The sequence below is a fragment of the Arachis stenosperma genome, chromosome 1, assembly GCF_014773155.1.
Source record: "Arachis stenosperma cultivar V10309 chromosome 1, arast.V10309.gnm1.PFL2, whole genome shotgun sequence".
Taxonomy (NCBI): Eukaryota; Viridiplantae; Streptophyta; class Magnoliopsida; order Fabales; family Fabaceae; genus Arachis; species Arachis stenosperma.
Window position 1 is genome coordinate 119,409,025 of NC_080377.1, and position 15,821 is coordinate 119,424,845.

At 39.1% G+C, this 15,821-nt stretch overlaps 2 protein-coding genes across 3 annotated transcripts; one reads left to right on the top strand and one right to left on the bottom strand.

Annotated features, from left to right (window-relative positions):
• Positions 1-10,703: 10,703 nt before the first annotated feature.
• Positions 10,704-13,940, bottom strand: LOC130968504 (uncharacterized). Of its 2 annotated transcripts, none has more exons than XM_057893805.1 (9): positions 13,727-13,940; positions 13,559-13,609; positions 13,296-13,317; positions 12,728-12,842; positions 12,568-12,600; positions 11,974-12,099; positions 11,704-11,810; positions 11,538-11,612; positions 10,704-11,300 (listed from the first exon to the last, which is right to left on the bottom strand). In XM_057893805.1, exons 1-9 carry the CDS (start codon positions 13,850-13,852, stop codon positions 10,927-10,929), a joined length of 1,029 nt encoding a protein of 342 aa, XP_057749788.1. In that variant the 5' UTR covers positions 13,853-13,940; the 3' UTR covers positions 10,704-10,926. The 2 variants fall into 2 exon arrangements, with proteins under 2 accessions (XP_057749788.1, XP_057749797.1); XM_057893814.1 differs by having other exon boundaries at positions 13,097-13,317.
• Positions 13,941-14,186: 246 nt separating this feature from the next.
• LOC130968494 (class V chitinase-like) lies at positions 14,187-15,747 on the top strand. Its single transcript, XM_057893797.1, has 2 exons — positions 14,187-15,332; positions 15,429-15,747. Exons 1-2 carry the CDS (start codon positions 14,264-14,266, stop codon positions 15,449-15,451), a joined length of 1,092 nt encoding a protein of 363 aa, XP_057749780.1. The 5' UTR covers positions 14,187-14,263; the 3' UTR covers positions 15,452-15,747.
• The last annotated feature ends 74 nt before the right edge of the window (positions 15,748-15,821 follow it).

Consider the following 15,821-nt stretch of genomic DNA (forward strand, 5'->3'; position numbering starts at 1 on the left):
AGGCTTGTGGGGGCGATTTGGACAATGACTTAAATAAATTAGCTAATACTCCAGCGGATCATACAAAAACAAGGGACTGTGGATAAGAGGAACGACAACAAAAGAAAGAACGAGAAAAGAGGATTTGAGACGATGGACGGCTAAGATTTGGTCAAATGGAGTAGCGGATCTTCTAAGAGAGGTCAAAGGTGGCAGGGGCAGTCAAGATTGTCAGAGTCAGACATTCCTTGTTCACCTTTTCTTTTCTTTTCTTTCATCAAATCTGATGAAATTATTTGAACACTCGATTTTTTTATATGGTACATCAAAGTATGGTATATTAGCGAAGGAATCAAAACTACGTAAATTATTTTTGATACTGTGGTGGAAATTGTGTTTTTTAGAATTATAAATAATAAGGGTATTATTTTTAATTGTGAAATTTTTTATTTAAAATGTGAAAATTAAATTCTCCTATTTGTTTAAAAATAAAATTTGGACCATTCGATTTATAAAAAACAAAAAGTCGAATCTTTCGATTTGTAAATTTAAAAAAAAATCATAACAAACAAATTAGACTCTTCGATTTAATATTTAAAAAAATTTTAAAATTAAATTACAAAATAATCGATAGATCTAATTACTGATTCACATATCAAAATAAAACACATGCACACATCAACAGAATTGAATTACATACATTTATCTTCCATAATAAAAATTTTTAACCTCAAAATTATATGAATATTTAACTACCAAAAGGAAAAAAAAAATAAGAAGAAAACTATTATTTTTTAAATATATTTGAGGGGAGTTGATTCTATTTTAATAGGAACATATTAAAATTTTGAGTTTAAATTGAATGTTTTATTTGTCAAATCAAAGTATTTATAAGTGAATGAAAAATACATTTTACTAAACTTATGCTCGTAAGAATATATTTTAAAAGCATTACAAAAAAATATTTTATTAAAAAATATTAAAAGAATATATTGTTAATTCTTATATATTTTAAAAATATGTCTTTAGATAAATTCAGGAAAATTTTGTCATCTTGCATAATAGTACAAAAAATACTCCTCTACCACTTTTATATAAAATTTATACTTTAATATTATTAACGGTGATTTAAGGGTAAAGTTAATAAAATTATTATTTTTTAAATATAAAAAAAATTTTACCTTTTATTATTGATAACTACCTGTTTGGGTGATGACTTCTTAAAAACTGGTACTAAGTTTTTCCTTAAGATTGATTATAATTTATTAATATATTTTAGGGTAAAAAACTGAAATGAGACAAGGAGACCTCAAAATTACCTAAATCAGCCAAATGAGAAATCAATACATGAATCAACCAGGACGAATTACTATATAATTCGAATCAATATGATTCGAATTTGATTTGCATGTAATTCGAATTGATATGATTCGAATTACTAGGAACGCCAAAATTCAATGAAGTTCGAAACAACTTGTTTCGAATTATAACTATAGAATTCGAATTAAGTTAATTCGAATTACTAGGAGAAGTGCATGTTAGAGAAGTTCGAATCAATTGGATTCGAATTAGGTGAAAACGGACTTGCATAGTAATTCGAATCAAGTTGATTCGAATTACAAGGGAATCGGCTATAAAAGAAGTTCGAGCCAAGTTCATTCGAATCACTTTCTCATTCTCCAACCCCACCAAATCCCAGAGAAAAAGACCAACGTTCAGTACGAGCTTGACCAGAGCGGCTGTATCTGTCGATGGGGACGATCCGGAAGGCTTTATCGTTTGGATGGAGTAGCTCATATCGCCGTGTTATCAACGACGAGGTTAGTGGTTTATGAAAGCGGTTTATGATACGGTATTTGTTAATGATTTTTTATAATGGTTTATGTTACTGTTAGTGGTTTAGGATAGTGGTTTAGGAAAGTAGTGTAGGCTAGTGGTTTTGTTGATGGTTTTTGTTAATGGTTTTTGTTAATGGTTTTGTTTTAGCGGTTTATTGTAATGATTTTTGGATAGTGGTTTAGGAAATTAGTGTAGGGTAGTGGTTTTTGTTAATGATTTTGTTTTAGCGGTTTATTGTTAATGGTTTTTGTTAATAGTATTTGTTAATGGTTTATTGTTGATGGTTTTTGTTAATGGTTTTTGTGAATGGTTTTGTTTTAGCGGTTTATTGTTAATGGTTTTTGTTAATGGTTTTTGTTAATGCTTTTTGTTAATGGTTTATTGTTGATGGTTTTTGTTAATGGTTTTTGTGAATGGTTTTGTTTTAGCGGTTTATTGTTAATGGGTTTTGTTTATGGTTTTTGTTAATGGTTCTTGTTAATGGTTTATTGTTGATGGTTTTTGTTAATGGTTTTGTGAATGGTTTTGTTTTAGCGGTTTATTGTTAATGGTTTTTGTTAATGGTTTTCTTAACGGTTTATTGTTGATGGTTTTTGTTAATGGTTTTGTGTTAATGGTTTTGTTTTAGCGGTTTATTGTTAACGGTTTTTGTTAATGGTTTTCGTTATGTTAGTGGTTTGTGCATCTGTTCTAATTATGCGGTTTATATATTGGCCAGCCTCGTCGTTGCATATCCAGTGTTAGGCGGCAACAGGGGATGCGTCTTGATGAGAGGTATGTCCCGTACTTGTAGATGGCGGGACTTTACCATCTTGCGAGACTGAACGACAGATGGTTCCGACTAGACGAGCCCCTAGTCAGCGCATTCGTCGAGAGGTGGCGACCTGAGACGCACACCTTCCACATGCCGTTCGGAGAGTGCACTATCACGCTTCAGGACGTCGCATACCAGCTGGGGTTGCCAGTCGACGGAGATTATGTTAGTGGTTGCCTTACGGACTTCCACCTTTACATTGAGGGTGGGAGACCTGCTTGGCAGTGGTTCCATGAGTTGCTCGGTGTTTTACCGCCGGAGAACCAGGTGCAGAATTCGCAGTCAACTGCACCTGGTTTCAGGAGACATTCGCGGAGTGTCCAGATGGGGCAGATGAGGAGACAGTTAGGCGATTTGCCCGGGCCTACATCATGATGTTATTGGGTACGCAGCTGTTTGCCGACAAGTCCGGCAATCGTATACACATCAGATGGCTACCATATGTTGCTCGGCTTGAGGAGATGGGTCGCTATAGTTGGGCGTCGGCGGCACTAGCATGGCTGTACAGGTGCATGTGCCGAGTCGCCAACAGACATGTGGTTAAGTTAGCTGGCCCGTTACAGTTATTACAGTCGTGGATCTTCTGGAGGTTTCCCACACTTAGACCATCTGGGTATGATGAGATCAGCTGGCCCCTTGCCTCGAGGTACCGTTATTGTTTTGTACTAGATATTCTTCTTGTTATTATTTTGTAATTATGCCCTATATTCTTCTGTTTTTTTGTACGCAGATGGTCTGGTTACAACCCTGGTATTAGCAACAAGGGACCTCGGGTACAGATGGCTCGCATGAAGATCGACTTGTTACAGCCTCGGCAGGTACGTAAGCAGAACTTCTGTGTATCTCAAGTCAGTGTTTCACTTTATATCACTTAACTGAAAGTACAAACGAGTTGATTTTGATTTTTTCAGTTCATATGGATGCCCTATAGCGCAGTGGACGTCATCCAGGTTGTCCATCCTGAGGTGTTGGAGCCTCGGCATACGATGTTGTGGCGATGCAGGACGTCCCTGATTTATTTTGCGGTTGTCGAGTGGCATCAGGTTGATAGAGTTTTACCTCAGTTTGGCGGCGTTCAGCCCATACCGTCTCCCGCCCTGAACATCGACTTCCTGATGTCGAAGGACGGGAGAGGAGGTGACCGCTGGTTCCCGGCACAGTACCCCGAGTGGCATCTTTACTGGCAGGAGCGTGCTGATTATATTCTACAGTTTGACATCGTGTCCGACCCTGGACCGTCACATGAGTTCTTGACATGGTGGTACCAGCACGGGAAGAGGTTTTTATCGCCGGAGATGTTATTGGGGGATCCGAGAGGTGTTCCTATTCCAGATGAGGCGACGCAGAGGGGTGCAGGCCGACTTCCAGACATGGACCGGGTAGAGGATGTTCCTGACAGACGTCGCATTGAGAGGAGAGCACGAGTTGGGACACGTCGTAGCCAGCGTGAGTGGAACTGGGTAGATCAGGCTATGGATGCCGGAGACGACCCAGTTAGGGGTGTGGGGAGAGGTCGTGGTCGTGGAGGCAGGAGGAGGGTGGGTGCTGCTAGACATGGTGCCCAGATGCCTGGGGGTGGTCATGTTGCGGGAGTTGCTAGGGCGCATCAGGGCGGGCATGATGGTGGGTCCCCTGGAGCCGGTATGGGAGATCCCACGAGTCACACTGATGCTGGGGTTGGTGGTGGAGGTCTTGGAGATTACTTCGTAGGTGTTCCCGGTGATGATCATACCCTTCAGGATAGTACTCCATGGGTGAGTCCTGGCTCGATGTTTGGAGACTTACTTGCTAGTGATGGCATTGTGCACGAGTTTGGTGGACCACATTTCTTTGAGGATATCCGGACCATCATGCAGGAGGATGAGGCTGCAGCCGGACGGGTACATACGTCAGGGACACAGGCACCACTGGACGTTGATCTGAATGAGCCTGCCACGGTAGCTCCTGCGCATCCTTTTGCCCTGGGTGGGACCCCAGCATCGGCGCAGACTATTGGATCACACTCGGTTGTCGGCCCGTCCTCATCCAGACCTGTCCATGTACCGCCTACGACCCCGAGACAGCCAGTTCCGGATGACAGCGATGAGTCCATTGAGGATGAGGAGCCACTTATTCGTAGGGGCTACCGGACACGGGTGCCACGCCGTTGCGGCACTGGATCGCACCTGTTTAGATGATTCATGGATAGTGGTGTATTTCTTGTTGTCATATTTATATTCTGTACTTTGTTGGTTTGTTATCGTTGTTATGGTATGTACTTTCTTATTATGTTATTTGAATTTATGTTATGTAGTCTCATTTACGTCGATGTATTCTACTTTTCTGTTATGATTTATAGTTTCATGTTATGTTATTCGTTATCCTATTACCATGATATAATGTTGTTTGTTCTAGTTATAAATTTCAATGATATAAAAGACATTAAACAGAAATATTTGGTACAAATAACAAGTTTCATTACACAAACGAAACAAAGTTGTTCCATACAAGTTGTAATACATTAAAAGTTCTAAACAAATAGAGGACAAGTGCTACTACAATAAGAAAGAAACACATACATAGCAAATCGCCTACTGATTTCTAGCAGTCCCGCTTGGGCCTGCGGCCTGTGGACAACTACGCCTGGTGTGACCTGGCTGCCTGCAGAGGCCACATCTCTTTGGCCGGTTCGGATCTCCTTCATCCATGTTGGTTCGAATTCTTGTGGATCTAGGACGACCCTCCCTCGCACGCCTCATACTCGGATCCGGTATAACGGTAGGCCCGGCATAAGGTGGCCAGAAACCCTCCGGAATAGGAGGGGCAAATCCCATCAGATAGACACCGAAAACGGAGCTAAGCCGATATACCTCGTGGACGTAACGCTGCCATGTAAGCCGTGAATAAGCACAGCATGCCAGTGCATGCGGACAGGGAAAATGAAGTGCTTGGAAGTATCCACAATCACAAGTCTTAGACCCTAATGAGACCCTGTACGTACCAAGAGAGAATGAGCCTGTCGGAGTCGTCTCAGCAACGGTGTACTCCGAGTTATCCCTGTCGTAAACAGTCACCGTGAAATGCCTGGCTGTTCTCAGGTTGGCCTCGATACACTTTACTAGGTATTGACTGAATTGTTGTCCAGTACCCATCTGAGCCTCGGCCTCCCTCCCCTTACGCACAAATAGCTCAGCAAGCCTTCCGTATGTGGCCTTCACCAGGGAGCAAACAGGGAGGTTTCTAACCCCCTTCAGGATTGAGTTGACACATTCCGAAATATTGGTCGTCATGTGCCCGAATCTCCGACCCTCATCACAGTGCTGTGTCCACAACGAATACTCGATTCGGTTCGCCCAGTCACACATTGCCGGATTCTCAGAGCGCAGAATGTCAAACCAGTAGTCAAACTCCACCTCGGTCTTGGCATATGCGGCGTTAACAAGAAGCCTCCGGGCATCTTTTCCCTTGAACGTCAAGGCAAAATTCGCTGCAACGTGTCGAATGCAGAACGCCCGGTACGCAGCAGGCGGTAGCCATCCCCCATCCGGAGCCTCGAGGGCTGCCTTTATGCCGTTATGCCTATCTGAAATAACTAACAGACCCGGCTGAGGTGTCACGTGCTCACGGAGGTGGGAAAGAAAGAAAGACCATGACTCAGCATTCTCACCCTCAACTAGTGCAAATGCCACGGGGAGGATGTTCGAGTTTCCGTCTTGTGCAATGGCGACTAGCAGTGTTCCCCCATACTTCCCATATAAATGGGTGCCATCAATACTCACCAAAGGCTTGCAATGACGGAATGCCTGGATACAAGGGGGGAAAGTCCAGAACAGCCTATGAAAATAAACCTGAGAATCGTCAACCTGTCCCCCAACTCGAACAGGGCAAGTCCTGAGGACGGCTACAGTGCCAGGCATCGTCAGCTGCACTCCTAAAACCCACCTAGGGAGCTCATTGTACGACTCGTCCCAGTCCCCATATATCACGGCAACGGCCTTCTGCTTCGCCATCCATACCCTCCTGTACGTAGGCCTGAACCCAAAGTGTGCGGCCGTGGCATTTTGGAGCACCTTGATGTTCACACCTGCATCAGCCCTAACCATCGGCATAACGAAGGTGGATATGACATGGTAGTCCAGACTCCTATGGTCGCTGGAGATGGAGCTGGCAAGACATGTATGCGGTCCGTTGTATCGCTTCACTTCCCAGATACCCTTCCGCTGTCGGAGACTCAACCGAATTAGCCATGTGCACCCATTCCCAAACTCAGAACACTTTCCCACATACCTGCGGTAGTCAGACTCAACGACCTTGTACTGGACCCCTCGGCGGATACTGTACGTCTTCACACTCAACAGCGCCTCATCTTTATCTTGAAATTGTTGGCCAACCTGGAACTCGTTCATACCGGCAGACCCCTCGGTATCTCTAGCACCAAATCCTGAGGCCTGCAGATCATTGTCCTCTTGCCGCATGGCATCCAGGTCCAATGAGGAAAAATGGGGTGGATACTGCTGTGTGCCAGAACTAGATCCACCTATAGCCCTTGTCGGAACATTAGTTCCAACATCATCGCCGCTTTCATCAGCGATCATATCCGGCTCCACGTCATCGTCATCTAGATCATCAAACAAACCATCACCAACACCAGCCGGTGTGGGACAATGTACCTCGGTGGGAATATGTTCCCCGTACCGAATCTCGTCTCCAACATTGCCGCTCAGATCAACGGCAAACGAAGGGGACGCAACAGGCTGCATCCGTGGCTCATACACAGGAGCAGAGGATGAAGCAACAGCAGGTCTCGAGCTCGAGCCGGCAACCGCGGCTATAGTAGTGGCATTCCGGTTCGAACCACCCGAGCTAGATACCACATCAACCAACTTTGCCAACAGCTCTGGTGTCCTTACCTCGGGAAACTGCCTACGAGAAAGAAACATAACCTGCAAGTCCTCGTCACTACCGATTGTGAAACAATCAAACTTCACGGTGTCATGGAGCACCGCTGTTGGAATGCGGTAGAAAAACTTCTTGACCCGTTTAACGCCTTCAACACCCAGCTTCTCCAGCACAGAGCTAACAAGTGCATCGTACGTGGTTGTCGGCGTCACGATAATACACAGGGGATCCTTATCAGTGAACTTCACGCCGGACCGAGTTTTTCTCTTAATCGACCCTCTGTAATGTACCAGAACTAGGAAACTCTCCTCACTAGCCATCTCAGCTCTTTGTTGAGAGCAACATCAGTTCACAGCATATATATAGAGACCTGGCTCGCACTATATATATATAATTCGAATCTATATATTTCGAATTATCTAATGTCACAACCTAACCTAGTAATTCGAATCAAGTTGATTCGAATTACTAAACAATGTGCTTTCATAGTAATTCGAATTAAGTAAATTCGAATTATTATGGTGTAATTCGAAACAAGTTGTTTCGAACTTCATTCAATTGTTGGCTTCCTAGTAATTCGAATCATATCAATTCGAATTATATTCAAATCAAATTCGAATCATATTGATTCGAATTATATAATAACTCGTCCTGGTTGATTCACGTATTGATTTTTCATTTGGCTGAATTAGGTAATTTTGAGCTCTCCTTGGCTCATTTGGGTTTTTTACCCTATATTTTGTGAATATTTTTTTAAGTTTTACACTTATATTTGGTATACTTCACTTAATTATGCTATTTATGCATTAACGAAAGGAGGACTGAAAATAATTTAGTCAACATAAAGTAACTTTTTTTCTAATAAAGAACAATACAATTTAATCATCTCTTATTTTTGCGTTAACACTGTGAAAGAGCTAATAATAATAATAATAATAATAATAATAATAATAATAATAATAATAATAATAATAATACATCATTAAATCAATAATTCAATATATCATTATCTAATGATATACCAAATTTCACATTAAGAGGTAAAAAAAAAAGATCAGAGGAGTAATATTTTAAATGCTGCTAATATATACTTTTAAGTTTTAACAACGTTTCAATGGTAAAGCGTGGAAAAGTTCCCTGTCAACCTCAACATTTGAAAGCTCAATGGTTTACCAAACAATGGTACTTGATTAGTTGATTTTTCTGCTTTGTGAATAGATAATTGATCATATTATTGTTTATGATGGTCCTATTATCCTCAACATGATTACCAAGCTTATCCCTTTTATGGCAACTTGCTATAATGTTCATAATAAACTTGCTTTGACATAATTAGCAAGTTACTCCTTCGGTTGATCATGACTCATGACTAATTGTTGGATAATATAACACTGTCATTTTTTATATGGCATAACACTAAAAATAATTGAGATAAAATGATTGATTTTCTGTCAATGATTATCTAACTATATTTGTTAGTCTTAAATGGTCACAAATATATGCATGACCAACATTTCTCATCCTTTTATCTCCACTCATTATTCATTTAATGATTTCTTATATAAACTCATAGTTTTATAGGCCATTCCCTACATTGGATGGCACTCGATAGTGACAATGGGATAAGGGATAATCTTCCTACAATGATAAGGGAAAACGAAGCAATCAACTAATTTTGACGAAGCAAATCGAAGTATCTAGTTTAGTCGGCAATTTGTCTCGGTATATATACATAATGGAGATTAAAAAAAATAATATGTACAACTTTTAAAAAAATATATTATAAATAATTCATAAAAAAACATTATCTTTGTTATTTTTAAAGCTTAAGATATCTTAACTGAATTATAAATATTTTATTTTTATTATTTTTATACATCTTCAATAAAAGAATAAATAAAGAGACACGTTAATATCTATTAATGTACTGGTATATATAATTGTAGATAGGCCAAAATGTTGGCTTTATGGTAGGAAAGCTAGATAGGAAGGTGACTGAGAAATTTAATTGACTAATCTTTAATAGGAGGGGCCTAGAGCATAGAAAAGTAGGAATCCTAATAAATGAAGGTATAATGTTAATGTTCTATCAAATATTTTGAATGAATGAGAGTCCTTCACTTGGAGTATGCTAATTGCTCAACACCCTCTTCTCTACCAAAGATGTAAGGACACTTGGACAGTAAAGTAAGGCCAGCAGAGTGGGGGCAATTGCTGTCACATTCACTATACAATTATAAAATGATGCTCCAAATTTATATAATAAAGTCATTAACAAATTTTTGGCAATGTCAATGGTTGCACCAAGGAAAGTGATTAGTGTTTTAAGTTTTCTTTTAACACTTTTTCCCCCTCTCCCTGTTATACAATGCTGTAAAGGGAACTAGACGAGTCAAAAAAAGTTCCATAGACTGCTTGGAATTCGGTGCACCAAACCAGACCTTAGAAAGCAAGATAGAAACGACACTGCAAAAATAATACTAGTAGACACTTTTACAGAATGACAATGCTTTAGAATGGAATATAATGGAGATGCTATGCTATTGCTGTGTATGACAGGCTAGTGTTGACAAAAAGAAAGGAATGATTAAAATAAGGCAGTAAATGGTATTAGTTTAAATGTGTCAATCACTAATTTGCATGGTTAATTCAAGAAGTCTAGAGAGTGGGACATTACTTTCAAGCTTCAAGTGAGTAACACATTTTTCTATAGAAAAATAAAAGAGAAAGATGAAATATCCCAGTATCAAATCAATAAAAAGGTTGGTCAACCTTCAGCGTCACAGCACTCTTTACCCCTTTACCTTGGGGACCTAATAAATAAAGTCATGGGAAGCATTTCATTTCATGACCAAATGGGATCCCAAACCCCTTAGCCAAAGCCACTGAAAATGTCATTGGGTCCAGAGAAAAAAGCAAACTGGAAAATGATCTATTCCAGTACCAGGCCTATCATCAACCCCAGAATCCATGTACAGTAATACTTTGTTGCAAAAGAAAGTGAAATTTGGCCAACAAAATGGCATCACATGACATGAGACAGGACCAGGTTAAAAAATAATGTGCACCATGGCGGCATATGGAACAACCTGGATAATCCAATAGACCCACATACATCATTCAACATGCAATTTAACCAAATTTGTATCACTAACCAAAACATATGGGTATCCTCTATCTGCAAGTAACACATTAAAGACAGAGAGCCTGCATATTTGGATTACCACATAAATGAAAAGGTACCAATACAAGTATAATAATTATAAAGCACCATATAGATGAGAATTATTATCAAGACATGTCAATTCTACACCGTGGTGTCAACATTGAATACCATGTGTTTGTGTATCAATCAAGTATGATATGATGTGACTTAAGCAAAGGACCTAAAATGTGGAGGATGAGGAATGATGTTCCTAACTCCCTTCGAATAATATATGCTCTTCTTCTAAAGTGGTCCTGTCTTTGACAACCGAGACCCAACTCTCTATTATCTTCACAACTCTTCCTTCTGAAATCACAACCAAAGTAAAGACTCTTGTTGTACCACCAGCCTCTGGTGGTGAGTTAAGGGAACTTTGATCATCCGAGTTCCCCTTGACTTCGTCTAGCGACGTTTTGACTCTAGGAACTATGGCCCCATTCAAATATATGGTGTTGTCAGTGCCGGCTACAACCATTTTCCTAAAGCCTTTGCCATATGCCAGCTCTTTGTGCATGTGGCCAAACACAACCAATGGAATAGAGACTTGATTGTTCTCCTTTATCATGGATATTGCTTGTGCTAGATCTGTTATACAATAAACTAAGTCAAAACAATATCTCATTTCTCGTGGCATGCATAGTGTCTCTTACATCATATTCACAGTTTGCATTTTAATAATCAAGGCATAGTTCCACCAAAATTGAAAAGGGCCTTGATAGAAACGAAAGACAATCTAGACTTGATAGCTAACTTGATTCTGACTGCCCAAACACACAATAGGGGATGCCTTTAATTACAACCTAGCTCGAACTTATGTTTTACCTGGGTCACCATGATCACCATTACCCTTAAATTCCCAATCTTTGCCGCATATATCATTCACAGCAGAACCAAGGCCTACAAAAAAAAAATCAATCTTTATATACCCCAAACTAGCAAGCACCTTTGGAGTTGATATTGTTATATTAAAGTTGGCAAGCTATTGCACCTGTAGGTCCATTATGTGCTAGTAATATAAGAAAATGATCCTCTGGTGTGCCATGAGCAGCTTTATAGATTCTCCTAGCACTTTCATCCATGTCTTTAATTCCATATCTAAGAGAAAGCTTAAATTTGATGAGCTGATTTTGAGCAATAATGGGAACTTCAGTAATTATAGAACTTTTCACATAACATGATCCACTACTTGACAAGGCACAAGAGACCATATGACTTTTGAGGCTTTTGAAAATCAAATTGCTTTTGGTACAATACACACCTTGCAGCCAGGAGCTTTTTGGGGAACAAAGCTTTACCCCCACAAGAAAATGGCCGTCCACCAACAACACTCACTTTTATCATGGGAAAGTCTAAACGTTGATAGGCCACATGCTCCTCGCCAAGGCTGAGTTTTACAATAATAGATTCAGCAATCAACAAATTGATTAAGGAATACTATGAAAAATGCAAATTATTATTGTGATCTATGAAGGAAACTAGCCATGAAAGGAGATTTTTTTTTTTTTTCGTTTTCAATAAAGAATGGAAAAGGTGCTAAGTATTCATGTTCTACCACAGTAATTGCAACTTCTAATGGGAAGTTTCATGCCCAGTGAGAAACTAGACATCAGTGTCTTAAAATATCTTTTGAACCTTCTAATGGACCAGGAAAAATGGTCCATCATGTCACTACTATTTTATCTTTTGATAACAGGATAATTCTTTAGCCACCCATGGCATTGTAAAATGCATTTCAGCAACAGATTGCATCAACAAGAATATACTTATAAGGTAAATATGCACAGCATAACACTAACAGATGGAAGGGGGAAAAGAATATTCCAGAATAAATATATTCCTTTTAGACTCTTACCATTCTAGCTGAAGCTGCACATTATCCTTCTCACTGGCATGTAAATTGAAGTGTTAGTTCAAAATAGAACTAGATTCACCACATGAACCTCTCCAGAAAGTAAATTTATCTGGACAGAAATAGATTCACAACAACTTTATGACAAACATGTCAATTTTACCTTCCAGAAAATTGCTTAGTAAACCAGGAATCATGGTTTCCCAGTATAACTGCTTTAGGAAATTCAAGATTGGCTACACTCTGAACAACTTCAACATTTTCATCACCAAAATCACCTAATAAAAATCAATACAGGAGGACAATCAAAAGAAGAAAGAAACAATAAGAATGCGGTAGCTCACATAATAAAAAAATCATAGTTAACCTTAACAGTTACATAATGAAGATAAATTAACTGGACATAAACACAACATGAAGTGACATGATGATTTATTCAAGGGTCTGACTATTAATGTAAGTCATAGTACTGGAATACTCCTCAGTTATCTAAATGCAGATTTTTCACAGGTTACACCATCTTTATATGTACCAATTAGTCCATGATGAAGTAGTGGCTGCATGAGACTAACACCTAGTGGGGTAAGGGGAGGGTGGATTATGTATATAGCCTTATCCTTGCAGCTTGTGCCTTTCTAGGTCTCAGTCTCTTGAACAATGGCACCAAAATGCATTTAGGAAACTCATCACAGTGCTTTAGGTTGTTGATCAGCTGAAACAAAAAAACTTGCCTGTAAACAGCACCAAATCTGGCTGCACTTCAATATAAGTCTAAATTAGATTGATAGATAAATAGGGATTTACATCTAATGCCTGTTAAATAAGTTGATATGAAAAGTTAAAAGTATTTATTTATTATTTTGTTTTACATGAAAAAAAAAAAAAATAGGAATTTGAGTATCCCTGTGTTAGTACTTTATATATATATATGCAAAAGGCAAAAGTTTTTCTGATCAACATGAATAAAATTAGAAAGAGGAAACAACAATAGTACCTGCAAAAACTCAAGTGCCTTAGAATCTTCTTCTAAGTTCCAGCAATCATGCTTAAGAAAAACACAAAGAGCATTACTTGTAGAATTGTTGTAAAAATAGCAAGGTTTTTTGAGTAATGGAGAAAAATAGAAGCTGAGTTCGTAAATAGGAAGAGAAAGAGAGTTTACCACATCGCCGACGACGGCAATACGAACAGTGGATGCGGCCATTGAAGAGCGTGAAGAGTTGTTCCTGCAGCTCAAACTGAAGCTGGAAGATGAAATGGTTAGCGCGTGAAAAGACGCGCCAAACATAGGTGCGGCGGAAAACCTTTGCTCTATCTTCACGCGCTCACCTTACTCTTTGGACTTTGGAACCTGACACGTTATCACAACATGGAAGTTGACTTTCTTTTATTTCTTTTCTTTTTCTTTAAAAAAAAAGTACTTTTTAAATTAAAAGAACCAAAAAAACTAGTGTTTCTTACTTGAACGGCAACATTTTTAAGAAAAATGTGAAAGTGCTAAGTGTTTGGATGTCTAGATTGTTTGAAATTTCCAATTCATTCACTTGGTATACATAACTTGAAGAGATCAATTAGCTTATGACGAATGAAAATCAAGTCAAACTCATGGAAACTAAAGATACATTGAAATATTTGATATATATATATATATATATACAAATTAACTCAATATCTTTCATTCATCAAAGGGAAGAAAACAATGGCATTGTTTTCCATTTTCACAATCCTTTTGTTACTGTTCTTATCAAATGCAGAAGCTGCAGTGAAAGGAGGATATTGGTATTATGACAGTGGCCTTGATCCTTCAGACATTGATTCCTCTTACTTCACACATCTCTTCTGCGCTTTTGCACAATTAGATTCCACCACCAACCACCTCACTTTACCTTCAACCGCATTCTCAACCTTCACACAAACCGTTTTGCAGAACAACCCTTCACTCAAGACCCTTCTCTCCATAGGAGGAGGTGGTGATGGCTCTGCTCCTTTTTCTACAATGGCTAACAATAGCACTTCCCGAAAAGCCTTCATAGATTCTTCAATTCAAGTAGCAAGATCAAACAAATTCCATGGCCTTGATCTTGATTGGGAGTATCCCAGTTCAGACACAGACAAGACCAACCTCGGCCTCCTCCTCAACGAGTGGCGTGCCGCCATTGCTCAAGAAGCTAGCTCCTCTGGCAATACACCATTGCTCTTATCTGCTGCGGTTGCCGGTTCTAACCAGATTACAAATTTACAATACTACCCTGCTGAAGAAATTGCAAGCAACATGGACTGGGTCAACGTGATGGTGTATGATCTTTTTGTTCCAGATGGGGCTGGTTCTACACAGCCACCAGCACCATTGTACAATCCAACAGGACTATTCAGTGGAGATCAAGGAATCAATGGTTCATGGATCAATCAGCTTGGTGTTCCACCCAACAAACTAGCAATTGGGTTACCCTTTTATGGTTATGCATGGAGTTTGGTGGATGATAATGTTCATGGATTGTTTGCTGCTGCTAATGGTGCCGGTTCAATTCCTTCTGGAGGTTCAACTCCTGTGTATAGGGATATCAGGAGTTTCATAAATAATGGCGCACAAACTGTGTATAACTCAACTTATGTGACAAATTATTGTTATTCTGGAACTACTTGGGTTGGTTATGATGATACTCAGAGTGTCTCTGCTAAGGTTAATTATGCCAAGGAAAGAGGATTGATTGGATATTTTGCATGGCAAATTGGTGGAGACGATAATAACTGGACACTTTCCAAAACTGGTGAGTCCTGTATGAATTTATTTTATTTCATGCTTTACAATATATGTTCAACGATTTTATGTTATTTTATATTTTGAAATTCTGACAATATTGCAGCATCGGATGCTTGGGGATCTTAAGGAGGAAGGTCCGGACACAGTTCACAGAGTGATATATGATGTACAATGTATGAAATAACTAATAAGCACCTTGATTTCATTGCCATGTCTTATGTATGTTAAGTACTTTCTTTTACAACAGCACTAGGTATTGAAATTAAAGTAGAAGCCAGGTATATTTGTTCTACAATTGTAAACTCATAGTTTATCAGTTCTGTGTACTAGTCCTATCCTACAAATCGTTTTTCCATTGAAGCAATGAAATTGGACCAACGCTGCAACGCATAGTTATATAATTTAAGGGGATTTTTTTTTTCTATCACTCTGTAATCTGTATCATTTCTAAGTTGATTAAACCACACTAAGATGTTTACTAAGTTGTATTATTATT